Source organism: Peromyscus leucopus, chromosome 3 (assembly GCF_004664715.2).
Source record: "Peromyscus leucopus breed LL Stock chromosome 3, UCI_PerLeu_2.1, whole genome shotgun sequence".
NCBI classification, from domain to species: Eukaryota; Metazoa; Chordata; class Mammalia; order Rodentia; family Cricetidae; genus Peromyscus; species Peromyscus leucopus.
Genome location: NC_051065.1, coordinates 110,692,304 through 110,707,609, shown reverse-complemented (window position 1 = coordinate 110,707,609; position 15,306 = coordinate 110,692,304). Strand labels below are relative to the sequence as shown.

General features: G+C 46.6%; 1 protein-coding gene across 1 annotated transcript in view; it reads left to right on the top strand.

Annotated features, from left to right (window-relative positions):
- Lrig1 (leucine rich repeats and immunoglobulin like domains 1) overlaps positions 1–15,306 on the top strand; it is a 105,315-nt gene that overhangs the window by 45,992 nt on the left and 44,017 nt on the right. The window contains 1 exon segment of the mRNA XM_028855353.2: positions 3,126–3,200. Within this exon segment, the coding sequence (XP_028711186.1) occupies positions 3,126–3,200 (75 nt within the window).

Here is a 15,306-nt window from a genome sequence, read left to right as displayed (position 1 = left end):
CTTAAGGGTCAGTGGGAAAGCGTCCCACCTCCAGGTTCTGTCCTGGGGTCAGGCAGTCTGTGTATCTCATTGACCCTACGTACACCTCCACCAACTCAGGGTTGGGCCATGATTCATGCTCTGGTCCTGAATCATCAGGAAAAAGTTTTATAAAAGCTAGGCATTTCAGGAAGATTTGTAGTGCTTTGAGTGGAAGTAAAGTTTTGGGTGTGGGGGTAGGTGGGTGGAGTCAGCAGGGAGCTGCTAGAGCACAGGGCATGAGGAATGGAAGAGTGTGGAACCCTAGATAGTGAAAGTATTTCATCACACACTTTCCTTAACCTCTAAAATGCCTGTATTCGTGGAGACTGTTAACCATCCAGAGCACCTCCTTTCCTTCAGTGCGCCAGCAGTGCTATTTTTGATCAGTCTCTATTTCAGTCTGGCAAACAGCTCTTCATGTCTCAGAGTGAGATTGACAATTTTGCCTTCTGAGGATTGCATTCTCTTTCCTTCAGTACGAACTGGGGAGCCAGTAGCGATGGAGCCAGCAGCTTACATTGAACTATCATTTAGAAATGTTCTAAAAGTTAGCTAGCTGTTCGGGTAGTTCTTCTTCTTTGGGCTCCAATTGTCCTCTCCATAAATCAGGCAGCCCTGTTGAAATTAGAGCCTGCTATTTCTGACTGAGCCTGTTGCTCCGAGACTGCTCATCAAGACATACAATTCCCTGTTAATCTTTAGCCCCAACCTACTGTTCCTGCATAATCCACTTCCAGCAGGCTCATGGAGATGTGAAGAGCTAGCCTCACTCATTTAGTTCTGTGGTATGTATTAAGTGAAGTGATATGTCATATACATAGCAGGGCTGGCCTGAGACCAGGTTCCTCACCTGAAGTTTACCTGCATTGAATCTCATACTCTTTGTTTCAAGTTCAAAATCAAGTTATGATAAGCAGTAAGGAAAACAACCGTGGTGTTACCCGAGGGATTGTGAGTGTTCAAGCCTGTCCCATGCTTCCTAGCCTGTGAGCATGTTCTTTTTTGATTTGTCCATCTTTGTTCATTTCCTGGCTGTGTCGTACATGTGAAGTGCTAGTGTGGGGTCATAAGACCCCAGGCTAGGTATATAAATGGACTTAAACTTACTATAATGTAGGGAACAACAGTTGCTGGTATCTGACTCAAAGTTGCTGCCAGGACGAAATTATCTAATGCACATGGAATTTGGGTTGAATTACAAAGAAGCAATGGGTAGTTATTAGGAACCTAGATCTTAAGGCTTGACTCCCTAAGCCGTTATCATGTATTGTGGTGACCTTGGTCCAGTTACTTTACATTTCAGTGTTTTGGCTGCTTCATTGTTGTACTGGGATGTTCCTGGGACCTACATCTAGGAATCTAAAGATGAGGTGTAATGCATGGGAATGCTAGAATGGTACCCACCTCAGTAAGTCTCTAGCAAAGCACTACTGTTGTTTTTACTACTACCTCCACCCTCTGATTGCCAGTAATCCTTAGAAATGACTTCTTACGCAGGATGACTTGTTGGCAACAGGCTCTCGGCAGTTTTTCTCGCTCTGATAAGATGTGAGGGTCCTTTCTAGTAATCAGCATACTGGTGGGTACTACGAAGATTTATGGCTTGAGATTAGGACTGATGAGAGTTTTCAGTACTTCCACACTGTGATGGGAAATGGCAGGGCAGGAAGAGATAAGGAGAAGCAGAAACTGTGTGATTTAAGGGGCAGTCAGATAAGAGACTGTTAAAGTAATTAATTGTCTATTTCCACAAACAAGGGCTCTTTAAGTGGAGAAAGGATTGGCCACATGATACAGACCTGCCTTCTCCCTGCCAGATGCTTCAGCCATGGAGCTAGTGAAAAAGGCATTCTGTGTCCCACAGTCAGTAATTGCCAAGCTTCATCCCTAACTGACTTCGGCACTGAAGAAAGCAGATGAGATAATTCAAGCCCCGACCTTCTATTCATTTCGGAAAAGATGGCAGACAGCCATATTCTGCACACAAGTATCCAAGCTGTGTACTTGTTTGAATACAGCTGTCATCTCTGTGGTCTTGTCCTCAAATGGAATAAGATGCTTTTTGCAAGATACACCTCCCTTAAGAAATGGGGAACAAGAAAGCCCATTTTTATCCCCTCAATTCCTCTTGTTAAAGCTTATGTCTTTCTAGCCTATCCTCCCCAGAAGCTTGACTTTGTGCCCTGGGTTTCTTAGGGCATTTTGGGCTTACATTGGAAATCTGACTTGGGATTCTCTTCCCAGATTTAGAAATGCATGCCCATGTAAAGAGGCCAGATTGAACAGCTTTTGTAGACAGGCAGGCTGTGCTTTGGTTTGTGGGCTTTCCCTTCTGTTAAAAGATATTAACTGTGGAAATCTGGATTTAGAATATTGTAATGGGAGGGGATCCTGTAGAGTGAATCCCGTCTTCAGAGGAGTTTCAAAATGTCAGTTTGCAGAAGCGCGTACATTTGTTTTTGTTTGTTTTCTTCAAACATCACTGAGAGGCTTCATCAAAGTCCAACTAAGCTGGAACCTCAAATAGATGAGGGTGTGAGTCCAGCCCCCTTGATACGTCAGAGGAGGCACACTGAATGCCCCTGGAATGCCGTAGCCGGGAGTGAGAGGCTCCAGCCCTCATTCTCATGTTGCCCCGTGCCTGGGACATAGAACCAGAATAACTAGGAGGACTCCCTTCTTCCTACCCCCCAAATCCTTTGTGACTATTTTAGTTCATCAAGACCATTTCTGTTGATGGTCATGGGAACACATTTGACTAGGACCCTCACCATGGCCAGTTTTTACTATTCCTGTTTGTCTGATCTCTGAGCTTGATAGGAAGCCAGAACATAGTTCCTCTTGGTGTTTATTTCTTACCAGGGGTATGATAAGTGGTTAGGGTTTTTTGTTTTTGTTTTTGTTTTTTTTTTTGTTTTGTTTTTTTAAACTTTATATGGCTTGTCTCTCTTTAAAAACTGATTCTAAATTCCATATCTTTTATCTCACATCTCATTGTAGCCTTACTCTAGTTAACTACAGCACTGATTTGTTATTTTTCTTGTATGTGATTTTTTTAACTAATTTAAATGCTCCAAGTGATGAATTGCTTCTTGTTCTTACAGGTACCTCAATAACAATGAGCTGACAGCCATACCATCCTTGGGCGCTGCCTCCACGAGTGTTGTCTCTCTCTTTCTGTAAGTGGTGCCACCTGGAGACCCTGGGCTGTGTGTGTGGAGGGGCCATGGTGCTTGCTGGCACTTGCTAGCAAGAGCATGTGTGGTCCTGTGTTTTCTGGTTAACAGTAGCCTTTCTTAATGGTGCCTAGTAATGGTCATAGCAAACACTTTGTTTTGCTGTTTGGAAGCTTATAGTGTTAGGTTGGACTTTTTGCTTCATTTCTAACTTGGGGAAAATTAGTCCGTCCCCCTGCCACACCCGCTAGAGGTACATAGAACTAGATCTCTTGCTTTTAGTAGTTAAGTCCCAGCTTGGGTTAATAAAGTAGATTCAAAGAATGAACTCTGTCAGTCTCATCTTTGTACAGTAGATTTTGGTAAACCCATAGAGCTCTGGAGTCATCTTACCATCAAGGAGTTGTCTGTCACTGCCAGGTGTTAGCTGAGACAAACCTGTGTATGGTAGCCGCCTGTGCATCTCTGTCACGGAGCACCTGGGGGAAGAACCTGTACAAGGAAAGATTGATTCGGGACCGAGGCTTCAGAGGGTTGACCCTTCAGAGGCGGGGATGCAGGTAGGGTAGGGAATTAGCGGGTTGCAGTCGGAGCTTGTGGCTGTCCACATGGTGCTATACCAGAAAGCAAGGAGGCTAGAAGCAGGGTCCTGGTAACCCCCACAAGCCTGCTCCTGGTGGTATGCTTCTGCTGCATGGCCCTTGCTTCTGTGAGTTTGCAGCCTCCCCAACAGTACCGTCAGCCAGGGAACAAACATGCAAAACCTGAGTGTGTGGGGGACATTCAAACTCCAATCCGAGCGCCGTGGGTTACTGTAGACAAAACATTGACAATGAGAAAAGGCACACAGGGGCTTAACCAGAAAGGAAGAGGAGGGAGCTTTGGGGGTGTTCTCATTTAAGCTGCTCCTAGCCTTTTCTGGGGATTATGCACCTGGCTCCACCCCATTCCTGTGGCATCAGGTGAAGTGCCACTGGTTTAAGCTCACTCAGTGGTCTTTCCACATATGCCCTGAGTCATGAATGATTGCTACCAGGTCTTATTGGCAGCTTCCCCAGCAGAATACTTTGTTATACTGAATTTCCCATCTCCACTTGCTCCCTGCATACCTTTAATTTGTTGGTTTTAGGATTCATTGTCCCACCTGTATACATCGTGTTCTCAACACAGGCTCAGCCGGCTGAGCAGAGGGACTTAGCAGGAAGTTAATAAGATTGCTGGTGTAGCTTGCAGATCTGATTCTGGCTGGCCACAGGCACTGTGTTCGGGGGTGCTGTGTCCTGTGAACTTTGCCCTGGAGCTTAACCCTTTATCAGGCCTGGTAGCGTGCAGGAGAGCCTGGGGAGTAGAATTATGACTCACTCTCTGTGTTCTGGAAAAATGACTTGCCCTCTCAGAACCTCTTTCCCCTCATTTACAAAATGTGTTCCTTATCCTTTACACATTCCCCATGAGCAAGGCCAGGACTAACGGGGAGTGGAACGAACATAAAGCATTTGTTATCCCATGAGACATGATACATGGCCACTGCTTCTGACTGGTGGTTAGTCACAGCTCTGTGGACCTTGGTGAACTCTCACTTTTAGGACCATAAGATACGTGAATCAGCCCTTGTTCTGCGAGGTGCTTTTGGGAAAGCTGTATCCGTTTTAGACAGGCCAAGCCTGGTTTTCCTTTGTATCTACTTGGCCTTTGTGCACAGCATCTGGAGAGTGTTTAATTGCTGGTAAATTAGGTCAGTTAGCCTTATGTGAAGCTAATTAGGGATGTGATAATCCCTGTGTGTCCATGAAGCACAGCACTCGAAGATGCTTGTAACTTGTAGCTTCTGGAAGCCCAGGTTGCAGACTAGCAGTTCCTGTCAGCTCTAGGCATGCTGGAGTGCAGAGCAGCCGGCCACGCCCATCACGGTCCTTATTTAACAAGGCCATGTGCCCACTCACTGGAGCGCAGGTGCTGGTCTCATTCCGCCTGCTTCTGACTGAGGAGGCCAGCGGGGAGCAGCTCTCCACAAGTCGTCTTAGTTGCAAGACAGTGGTAGAACCGAGGCTGGACGAAATGCCCTTACAGATGATCTGAGCCACCTCCACCTGTGGCAGGAGTGCCCCTGACGTAGTCTCTGGGCCTGTGGCTCTTTGAACTTCCCTTGCTCTACTAACGAGAAATCTATTTCTATTCTTTGGCACCAGTGCCAGGGAGCAGTTGGGCTGCTTGGCCCTGTTCCTCTTCTTCCATTAGACTATGGTGAAATATGTAAAGGAAAAAAAAAGCCTCCCTTTCTGTTGTGATTCGGTGTGGAGAATGCAGGTTCATGCTGGCAGCCACCTCATTGGTTTACTCTCGTCCCCATCTGACTTGGGCAGAAGTTCGAGATCACCGGGCGGTGGTGGTGCACACCTTTAATCCCAGCACTTGGGAGGCAGAGCCAGGCGGATCTCTGAGTTCGAGGCCAGCCTGGGCTACCAAGTGAGCTCCAGGAAAGGCGCAAAGCTACACAGAGAAACCCTGTCTCGAAAAACCAAAAAAAAAAAAAAAAAAAAAAAAAAAGGTGTCAGCATTCTGTAAGGACGTTGTGGGTGCCTCCTTGGCTGCTCCTCTCTTGGGTCTAGAGCTTTCCCCAGATGCTGTGCGTGAAGGTATGGCAGTTCATAGACACTTCTTGTCCTTACCTCGCCATTCTTTGTTTAAGCGACGTAATTTTTGTAGTACTGGAGATTAAATTCAGAACCTTAGATCTGCTAGGCAAATGTCTGTCCAGGTATACCCCTAGCATCTTTAAAATATTTGTGTGTGTGTTTGTGTGTTTGCACAGATGTGCATGTGGAGGCCAAAGGCTAAGTGCCATTTTCAGAAATACCATCTACCTTCTTTGAGACAGAGTCTCTCGTAGACCTGAAGCTTACTAATTAGACTAGACTGTCTGGCAAGTGAGTCCACGGATCCTCCTGTCTCCACTTCTCCCAGCACTGGGATCACAGATGTGCACTGCTGTGCCCAATATTGTTATATGGCTTCGGAGGGTCGAAATTAAGTCATTGTGCTTGTAAGGAAAGCATATTACTAACACAACTCCAGTTCTGCCTAATACCAGGACTTTTAAGACATATTTAATTGAGACAGGGTCTTACTGTGTTGTCTGGGCTGTTCTTGAATTTGAATTCTCCTGCCTCAGGATTTGGAGTAGTACTACTGTATCCAACCCTTTTTTGAATAGATGAAGGATCTGTGGAATAGAATATATGTCTGCTGGAGCCATGTGAGTTAGGGAAGCTTGGGCAGCATTCTTGGGGTAAATTGTCAATAAACATCTCAGGAAAGCAGGGACCAGTTGTCTGCCTGTCTCCCATTGTCACTGGTACAAGTGTGGCTTGGGACAGGTTGCTTCCCCTCCCCCACTTACACGTTGACTGTGGGAACTGAAACATGGTAAAGTATCCTCTCAGCTTTTCACTCTGCTCCTGTGACTGGAACTTGAGAAGAGGGCAATGTTACAAAAAACACATTTACCCCTCTGCTTGGACTCCTATTGGTACTTGAGACTTAAGTAGTGAGTTTGTGACTTTCAGGGCAGACATCTGCCATTCTGGATGCCAGCCTTAAAGTGTCCTCCTTGTCACTTTCTTACTCAGGACTAGGTTTTCAGCTCATAATTCCCTGCCCTTCCTTGGGAAGGCCTCGTGGAGGAGACTCAGTTTTGTGCCTTTATTGAATATCAGGGCATCAAAAAGAGTTTGAGAGTTTGGGGAACTGGGACCATCCAGCACACTTTCAATTGGTTAATGCTTTCTGATTGAAGGAATCTGATTCAATTAAAGTATTTGCCAAAGAACAGGTTTATTTGCATTAGTGTTGAGAATCATGCTGAGGCCATTTGTCCTTAATAACAGAAAGCATGAAAACCCAAGGAAAGCTTTTAATAGGATTGGGTTGGAGTGAGGGAGCTTATTTCATAAAAAATAGATCTCAGCAAAAGAAACAGACTTTAAAAAGGAATAGAATCTGCCAGCAGATTTTTATGTTCAAGATTTAAAAAAAATTTTTTTTTGGAAGTACAGGAAACTCAACTTCTGATTCTCATGGCAACAGTCCTTTTGTCTGACAAACCGCCATCATTTCTGCTGAGGAAGGGCTTGTGTTTTTCCTCCGCATTGCTATATCGAGACCGCTGAACAGTGGCAGTGGTTCTTTCTCTCTCAGAGCAGGGAGCCTTGCTGCCGTGAGGTGGGCTCTGACTGAGCTGCAGCCGACTTCCCACGTGACCCTTGTAGGGGCCGCCTTACTCCTCCAGGGGAGGAACACTTCAGACCTTATTTGTCACCATGCCGCGCTCTTTGCTCTTCTCGACCTGTGTCCTAGCTAGACAAGACACCTGAGCAGCAGTTAGTCACACACACTTGTTTGCCACTGTAATACCGCTGTTTGAAGTTTTCATTGTTGCTTAGAAATACTTCTCTTACATTTTTAAATTATTTTAGTTCATGTGTGTGGTTGTTATGTCTCTGCACAGTGTACATGCCTGGTGCCCACAAAGGCCAGAAGATGACATCCCTTCACTTGGAACTGGAGTTACAGGTGGTTGTGAGCTGCCATGTGGGTACTGGGAGTCAAATCTAGATCCTCTGGGAGAGCAGCCCATGCAGAAATCAGTTAATAATGAAAGTGTAATTGAGAAGCAAACCTTAAAGGGGAGAGAGCTGTGATCTACAGATGCCTTCCTTCCCTACCCTCCATGAGCATGTGCCTGGAAGCCAGGAATACAGGGATTTCACTCAACTTTGCAAATTATTCCTGGCTTCAGAACCTGAGCTATGACCATTGGAAATTAGGCTTGAAACACAGGTGAATGTATACTGAGTGATAATTAGCTGCTAATATCCTTTTTCTTTTTTTCCCTGTGTATTGTATTTTTAGAGACAGATCATAGTTCAAGGTTACAGGTGTAATTTTGCTGGATGTAGAACTCCATTGCTAATAGTCTTGAAGTGGTGTGTGTGTGTTGGGGCAGGAGTGCTTACCTCTCATCTGAGATGCAAGAGTAGGTGAGACTCTTACCTTTGTTTTTCCTTAGCTTTCTTTCAAACTTTGTGTGAGTGCATCCCCTGAAAGGCCAGTATTAGGCTAGTCATCAAGAGAAGAAAGACAATTGGTGTTGAAGCTGGTCCCCGTCTTCCGATTCAACAGTTCTGTATGGGACAAGACAATTAGCTTATGTCTTCCTACATGCTGTTGTCCTGCCATGGAGGACCACTGCCTAAGTTTATATGAGATATGGGAGAGAAGCCCCAGGGCTCAGGTGTCCTTCCCAAGCTTACTGGATTTTGGAAGAGACTAAATCAGGCATTTCCTGATGTCACCTGTGTGGTGACAGGCACCTGCCTGGAGTATTGGGCTCCAAGCAGTCACTGCTCAGAGTTGAGTGGCAGTAGACAATAAGCATAGTACCACGGATATACTGAGCATGCTTGAGACCCGTGGCTATTACCAGTGTGTGGCTGCTCAGTTTGTTGTTCGTTGGTGACCTACTTGGGGCTCTCCAGCTGACTTTCCAAGTTACTAGAGAGGGAAGGAGACAAGGAGCGCTCTGCATAGCTTCATCTGGTGTGAGCCTTCACCTGACGGGAGACAAACTGCTATCTGAACACTGGTGGCTGTTGAAGATTGTGCCTCCGGGCAAGAGTCAGCTTTAATACCACTTATCCTTCTGCTGACTATCAGTTACCAGTGTCTGTTAAATCCTGTCCTTACCTGAGTCTTGAGAGCACTTCTTTGTTCCATGTGGTGGTTAACAAGGGGTGTTGGGGAGGAATGCAATTCTCTCCTTGCTCTAATGGGTCCCTCTTTTGTCTGTTCCCAGCCTGGCATTGTGCATAACTGTTTCTTCCCGCTTCCACAACCTCTGCCCTGGAGAGGCTGTAGTCCTGATCATCAGTAAGCAAAAGAGATAATGAAGAACCAGCCTGCCTCCATCTTAGGCTTAAAAGCAAATTTATAGTGAAGACAAACTAGGTTCATTCCTGTTTGATTAAACCTTTGTTTCTCAGAGATTGCGCCATGCCCCACCTGTAACCGTAACTACAAATGGTTCTGTACTGCCTGTTCCAGGAATGGCAATCATGTCTTTGTTTCAAAAAGTTAATAACCATCTTGCAATCCTACCTTTGTTTCTAAAGGGTTGTTATGGCCATCTTGTTAGGACTACCTGTTGTTACGACCACCTTGCAATCATGTCCTTGTTTCAGGAGGTTGTTGTGACTAACTTGTTATACTTATGACCCTGCCTATTTTGCCTACCAAAACCCCATTTGGAACCCCCCTGCCCAGAGCTATAAAAAGCCTTGTCTTCCTCACACCCAGGGCTGCTCTAAAATCCCAACTTAGGCTGGACAGCCAGCTGGCCAGTCCCAGGTGCACCTCTAAAATAAAGCTTGCTTTAATTAGGCACTCATGGATATGGTCTTTCTCCTTGCAATTTTCAGGCTTAACAATAAAAGAAAAGCAGTAGGGTACAGACTGGTTTGTAATGGACTCCAGAGTTGTACATTAAGGCTGCCATGCTTCCTGTGAGGCTTCTAGGAGGGGTCCAGGAGAAACTCAGTAACAACTGGTCTAGGTCATCTTCTCCTAAGCAACTCCATCTAGCTGCAGAGAAAGGTGGACAGATAATCATCATACCAGGGCTGAGCACTGTCTGAGGTCCCTTCATGTTGCTGATAGACACATGACAGGAAAGGTTTCAGATAAAGCGTCATTTTACCAAGGTTGTGGCAGTAGTGTATGGCATAGAGAAGCAGGCATCAGAGATTAATGCAAGGGAAGAAGCCAGTTGGCAGACTGGAAACTCTTCCCTGCCTGGCTATATGAAACAAAAGTTCAAGCAAAGCCCATACAGTCTTCAAGAGAAGATAGGTGTGATGGCAATGACCTGCAGAGGGTCACCAGGCTTAGGGCAGGAGGCTTTGACAAAAGTCTCAGTCCTGCCCCACTGTCTAGCCCATTCCCATTCTTGGGAATGCCTTTCTCTTCCCTAATACACGCTCCCTATTTCTATCACTGTCTGTGTGTTTTTGTTGTAATTCTTTGTTCTAGGACTCAGGAATTTGGAAATCTCAGTTGGTACCCTGTGGACTCTGATCCACATCTCTAATATTAGACTTCCGTTCTTCCTCCTCCCCAAAGTGGGTGTAATTTACCACTGTTCAGCCGGCACAGGGAGACCCTGGGGCATTCACGGGTGCTAGCAGGACTAACAGACATGGCTAGCTCCATTTGGGGGACAGTTTGCCTTTCTGTCTTTTTTCTTTGTCATCAAACAGGCAGTTAGGCAAGCCAGCAAGTTTCTGCTGAAAGGCTGAGGAGGACCTGTGGTCTCAGAATTGCAGCCTCATTGGATGCTGGGTACCACCACCACTGAGCCTCAAAATAGAAAATTCCCACTTTACAAAGAGAGCAGCCCTGTGTTCCGGCAGCTTCCTGGGGATTCTGCAGCGCAGACGTCCTTTTGCCCCCAGTTGAAGTGAGCCCTTCTCTGGGAAAGGAGCCGATGTGGCCTCCTAGAGAGTCTGCCAAATCACACACAGTCATGACGGGTCCTTTTCCTTCTCTCTCCCCTCCTCGGTCTTTGAGAGTGGGGGTGGTAAGCCGGGGAGATGAGAGGTACATCTGCAAGTTATTTGCCGAGAAAGTGAAGGAACACCAGCTGCAGAGCTGGGGGAGCCGAGGCAGGGGAGCACTTGTGGAATACCAACTTGGTCATGGAAGTTCCTGCCTTTTTGGGAACCCGGCAGCTGAAGTTGTACTGCTGAGTGTTGGCTTTTGTTAGATGTTTGGGTGGTGTTCATCCCCCCTTCCTCCCTCCCTCTCTCTTTCTCCCTCTCTCTCAATATAGTACAGGATCCAGTGGGAATACAGGCTGCGCCTGATGCTTGAGAAACCAGGAAAGACTTGGAGGGAGGAGCCACTCTTCCAGCCGCGGGCTCTGAACACCCTCCAGGGCTCCGTGAGCTGCAGCTTGGAAGCAGAGCTGCTCTGGTTGCACAACCTCCCGTGTGAAAGGGGCTGGCTCCTGCCCATATCAACAGCCTCATTCCAACTGGGCCATTTCCTTCTCCCCTCCTCCCCCTCCCCACTTCCTGCAGGTGGCTTCTGTAATCCAGTTAGCACTTGGGGAAGCCTCTTGTGCACATGCACCTAATCCGAAAATGGCTGGCTTGACTTTGACCTGCGGGATGACCTTGCAAAGAAGGCAGAGCCTATTGTGCCTGCTCACACCTGGGGGCCATTTTCAGCTGTTCCAGCCCAAGTGGAAGAAATGTGTGTGTGTTTATGCCAGGCCTTTCTTTCACAAGGCCTGCCATTGTTGGGCAGTATATCGGGAATACAGATTCAACCCATTTGTGCAAAGGTTAACAGTTTTCAAGAGAGGCTAGCTAATTACTATATTGACAGGCATATGAAACGGACATTTCTGTAAATAAAGAGGATCAGAAGTTATCTTAGTGTCCACCCTTTTAGATATCTAAAACAGTGTCTGTAGATTTGGTGTATGTAGTAGGCATTGTCCTGTGTGCCCTCTGAGGGGCAGTTCTGTAGTGTCAGATGCGAAGGCACAGAGACTGCAGGTGTATTCCTTGAGGTCACAGAGAGACAGAGACCTCAGAGTGTGGGCCAAGATGCTTCTGCCCAGCTTATTCCCGAATGGGTTTGCTTTACAAGCATCTTGTTGGCCTCAGGTGAGCTCATTTGGAGCAGCTGGTGGTATCATTCTCATTAAGGGTTGCAGATCCAGGGAAAGGCTTCCCCGTGCGTGCCTGCAGTTCGGGCTGATCCTCCCGATCCTCTTTGTAGCTGGTCATTCTGAGGGGTTATGGCTGTCTACCTCTAAGAGGATGACGCATCCGGGAACGTGATCTTGCTGCCAGGCCTCTGCAGAGCCCCAGCCTCCTTTGTGGTAATGCCAGCAGAGTTGCCCATAATGGGGACCTACCTGCCCTTGAAGACATCACTCTAGGGCAGATTCCTATGCCATTTCCTCACTTCTTGGATGCATTTCAAACCCAAACAACTGAGGCAGAGTTGCCAGCTTGTGGTTTCTCTTCCCACCTTCTTCACTGGGCGCTGAACGTGAGTGTGGGGAGGCTGCAGCACAGTGGCAGTCAGGGCCTGTTCTCTCCAGAGCCACCGGCGTCTGCCCAGCGGTGTCGTCTGCCCAGCAGTGTCGCTACAGAGCCTTGGGAAGATAAAAAGATACCGTCTTTGGGAGGGCTGCTGGGAAGTTACTCCTGAACCACAGACTCCGTGATGGAGGAAAGTTGGATCTCTCTCCTTGCTTCATATTGTCACCTGTAGCCTCAGGGTTGGGGTGACATGGCTTTTGCCTTGCTGTCGTGCTCTGGGGGTGTTGGTTTCTCAGGTGTCCTGGTGTCAGATAGTCAGTCTGCCTGCCTGCCCTAAAGTTGATCTCGTTTGCAGATATTTCTTCTGGATGACCTCTCAAAAACCTGTTGGGGGCGTGTGTGTGTGTGTGTGTGTGCATGTGCGCGCGCATCCTTGGCTTTCTGGTATATTAGTTCCTTTTTGGGGAGCTGTGACTGCCTAGTGTTTTGTTCTTGTTATACTTTTTACTTTGGGGTACTTGTTGATTGACAAGTGGCTGTAAGAAATAGAAATTCCCTTAATATCTTTACCTCAGTGTCCTCAGTGGCTCTGTCTTGTAAAACTTCACAACCAGGATGTTGATATTGATGCAGGCGAGACCCAGAACATCCCCATCCCCACTAGAGTCCCTGCTGTGTGGGCATACCTACTTCCTTCCTGCTCCATACCCAGACTGCTAGTCTTCTCCACATTTATACTTTTTCTTTTTTCATTTAAAGTGTTATGGAAATGGAACTGTACAGCACGCTGTTGGGACTGGTCATTGTGCTGAGTGTAACTCTCTGGAGGTTGGTGCAGCTGTGTGTTGGTACTTTGTATTCCATGGTGTGGATATATCATACTTCGTTTAACCTTTCGCCCACTGAAGGGCTCCTGTGGATCTTCCAGTTCTTGATTGCTCTGGACAAAGCTGCTGTGCCCATTCATGTGCCGGTTTTTGTGTGAATATACATCTTCATTTCCCTGGGCTAAACGTCTCAAAGTGCAGTGGACAGGTTGCATGGCACCTCATGTTTTGTTCTTTAAGAAGCTGCTGGGCTCTTCCAGAATGGCTGTACCGTTTTATATTTCCATCAGCAATGTATGAATAACCTAGTCGTTTTTTTCCTGTCAGTATTTGGTTGTATATTTTCATCTTTTAGTTCTTTGGCCATTCTGGTAAGTACTTATTAGATATATAGATATAGCTCATTGTGATTTACATTTGCATTTTTCTGGTGGTCATTGATGTTGAACCTTTTCTCCTACTTTATTTGTTACCCGTGGGTTATTTTATTTCTGCTGGTTTTGACACAGGATCTTGCTGTGCAGCCCAGGCTGACTGGGAGATCTCATTTCTCAGAGATGTGCACCCCAGTGTCCAGCTAGTCTGTGAGTCTTTTTGCTGAAATGTTGTCAGACTTCTTGCTTATTGTCAAATTTTCAAACTAGGTATTTTATTTTACTTCTTGGTATTTGTGTTTTGTAAGGTCTTTATATATTCTAGATACTTTTTTTTTTCCTTTTTGGATGTGTGATTTGAAAATATTTTACCTAAATAAAATCTGGTATTTTATTTAACAAACTTGTTCGCATTATAATTACCTTAAACTTGGGAATAAAGTCCAGTGCATTCATTTCTTATCTTATGGATTGTGCTTTTAGGGTCAGGTCTAAGAATTTGCCTAGCTCTAAGTTGAAAGATTTTCTCCTGTTTTTTCCTATATGTTTTGCAGTCTTACTTTTTGCATTTAAGTCCAGAATGACATGCTTTAACAGCATGTGTTTCCAGGAAGAGAGAGAGCAAGTGCTTGCTCTTGTGGGAATGCAGAGCAGACTAGATGGCAGACTGGTGGCTTGGGGATGTGGAACAGCGGTGCTGACTGGTGCCACTTTGATGGTGTGGCAGTCTTGTCATCTATGGGGTGGATAAGGAGGACACCATTAAAGGGCCAACTCTTAATCCCATCCTTGATTCACCAAGTGCACTTAGTTCATATGCTGAAAGGCTTGGGAAATTGCGTGGTAAGAGATAGTCTAAATCATATGATCAGATCAAAAGTCTTCCAGATGAGGCAGGAAATAGGCCTGACTTTATTTTTAAAGGCACATCATGGTATAACTCCCCAGAGGGGAAGGACTGTCTTAGAGGCTGCAGCCAAATGCTGAAACAGCTTTCTCCTCTGCCTGGAACCGTAGGGCTATTTCGAAGCTGGCATGTGGATCTAGGGGAATGTTCCGGTGGCAGGTGAAGACAGGCGGCCCTTTGGTGGCCCCTGAAGACATTTCCAGGACATCCTGGCTCCCTCAATCCCCTCTCTGTTCTCTTAGCCACTGGCTGAGTGATCCAGCTTCCTGTGCTGCTTCTGCTCACAGGACAGCACAGCTAGGAGTCTGAGAACCTGAGAACACCTGGGCTTGCACCCTAACTGGCTGGATGACTCCCAGCCAGGGTGTAACCCCTGAGTTAGGATCTGGATAGACCTTGCTTGGCATGGTGGGGAGCAGAGGGTGGAAGGGTTCTCCTTGGAGAATGCTTCTGTGCCGTCATACTTCCTGCCTAGGAAATGAGAGGCACGCTCCTCATGTGTGTAGACATGGGGAAGCTGACCACCTCAGTCATGTTCAGTGTATAGAAGGGAGGTCTGGTGCCCTAGAGCAACAGTGTGTTAGAGCTTGTAGGCTAAGGGCCTGGGAAGATCCTTGCAGGTGTGTGGGCCATCATTAGGAGACTGGGGTGGGGGCGGGGATATATAATGTCTCCTAACTTCACTTGCTTCCTCAACATCTGTACAGACAGGTCCTACCACTGTTCTGATCATATGGTGGCCCAGCACAGGGGATGCTTCTCCCTGGTGGGAGTTCTAGGTTCTCTCCAGTGATGATCGATGATCTCTTCCCTAGGAGTCCGACTACTACCCACCTCCATCCTGAGGCCATTCCACATCACTGAGATTGAGATTCACCTGTAAAGGCA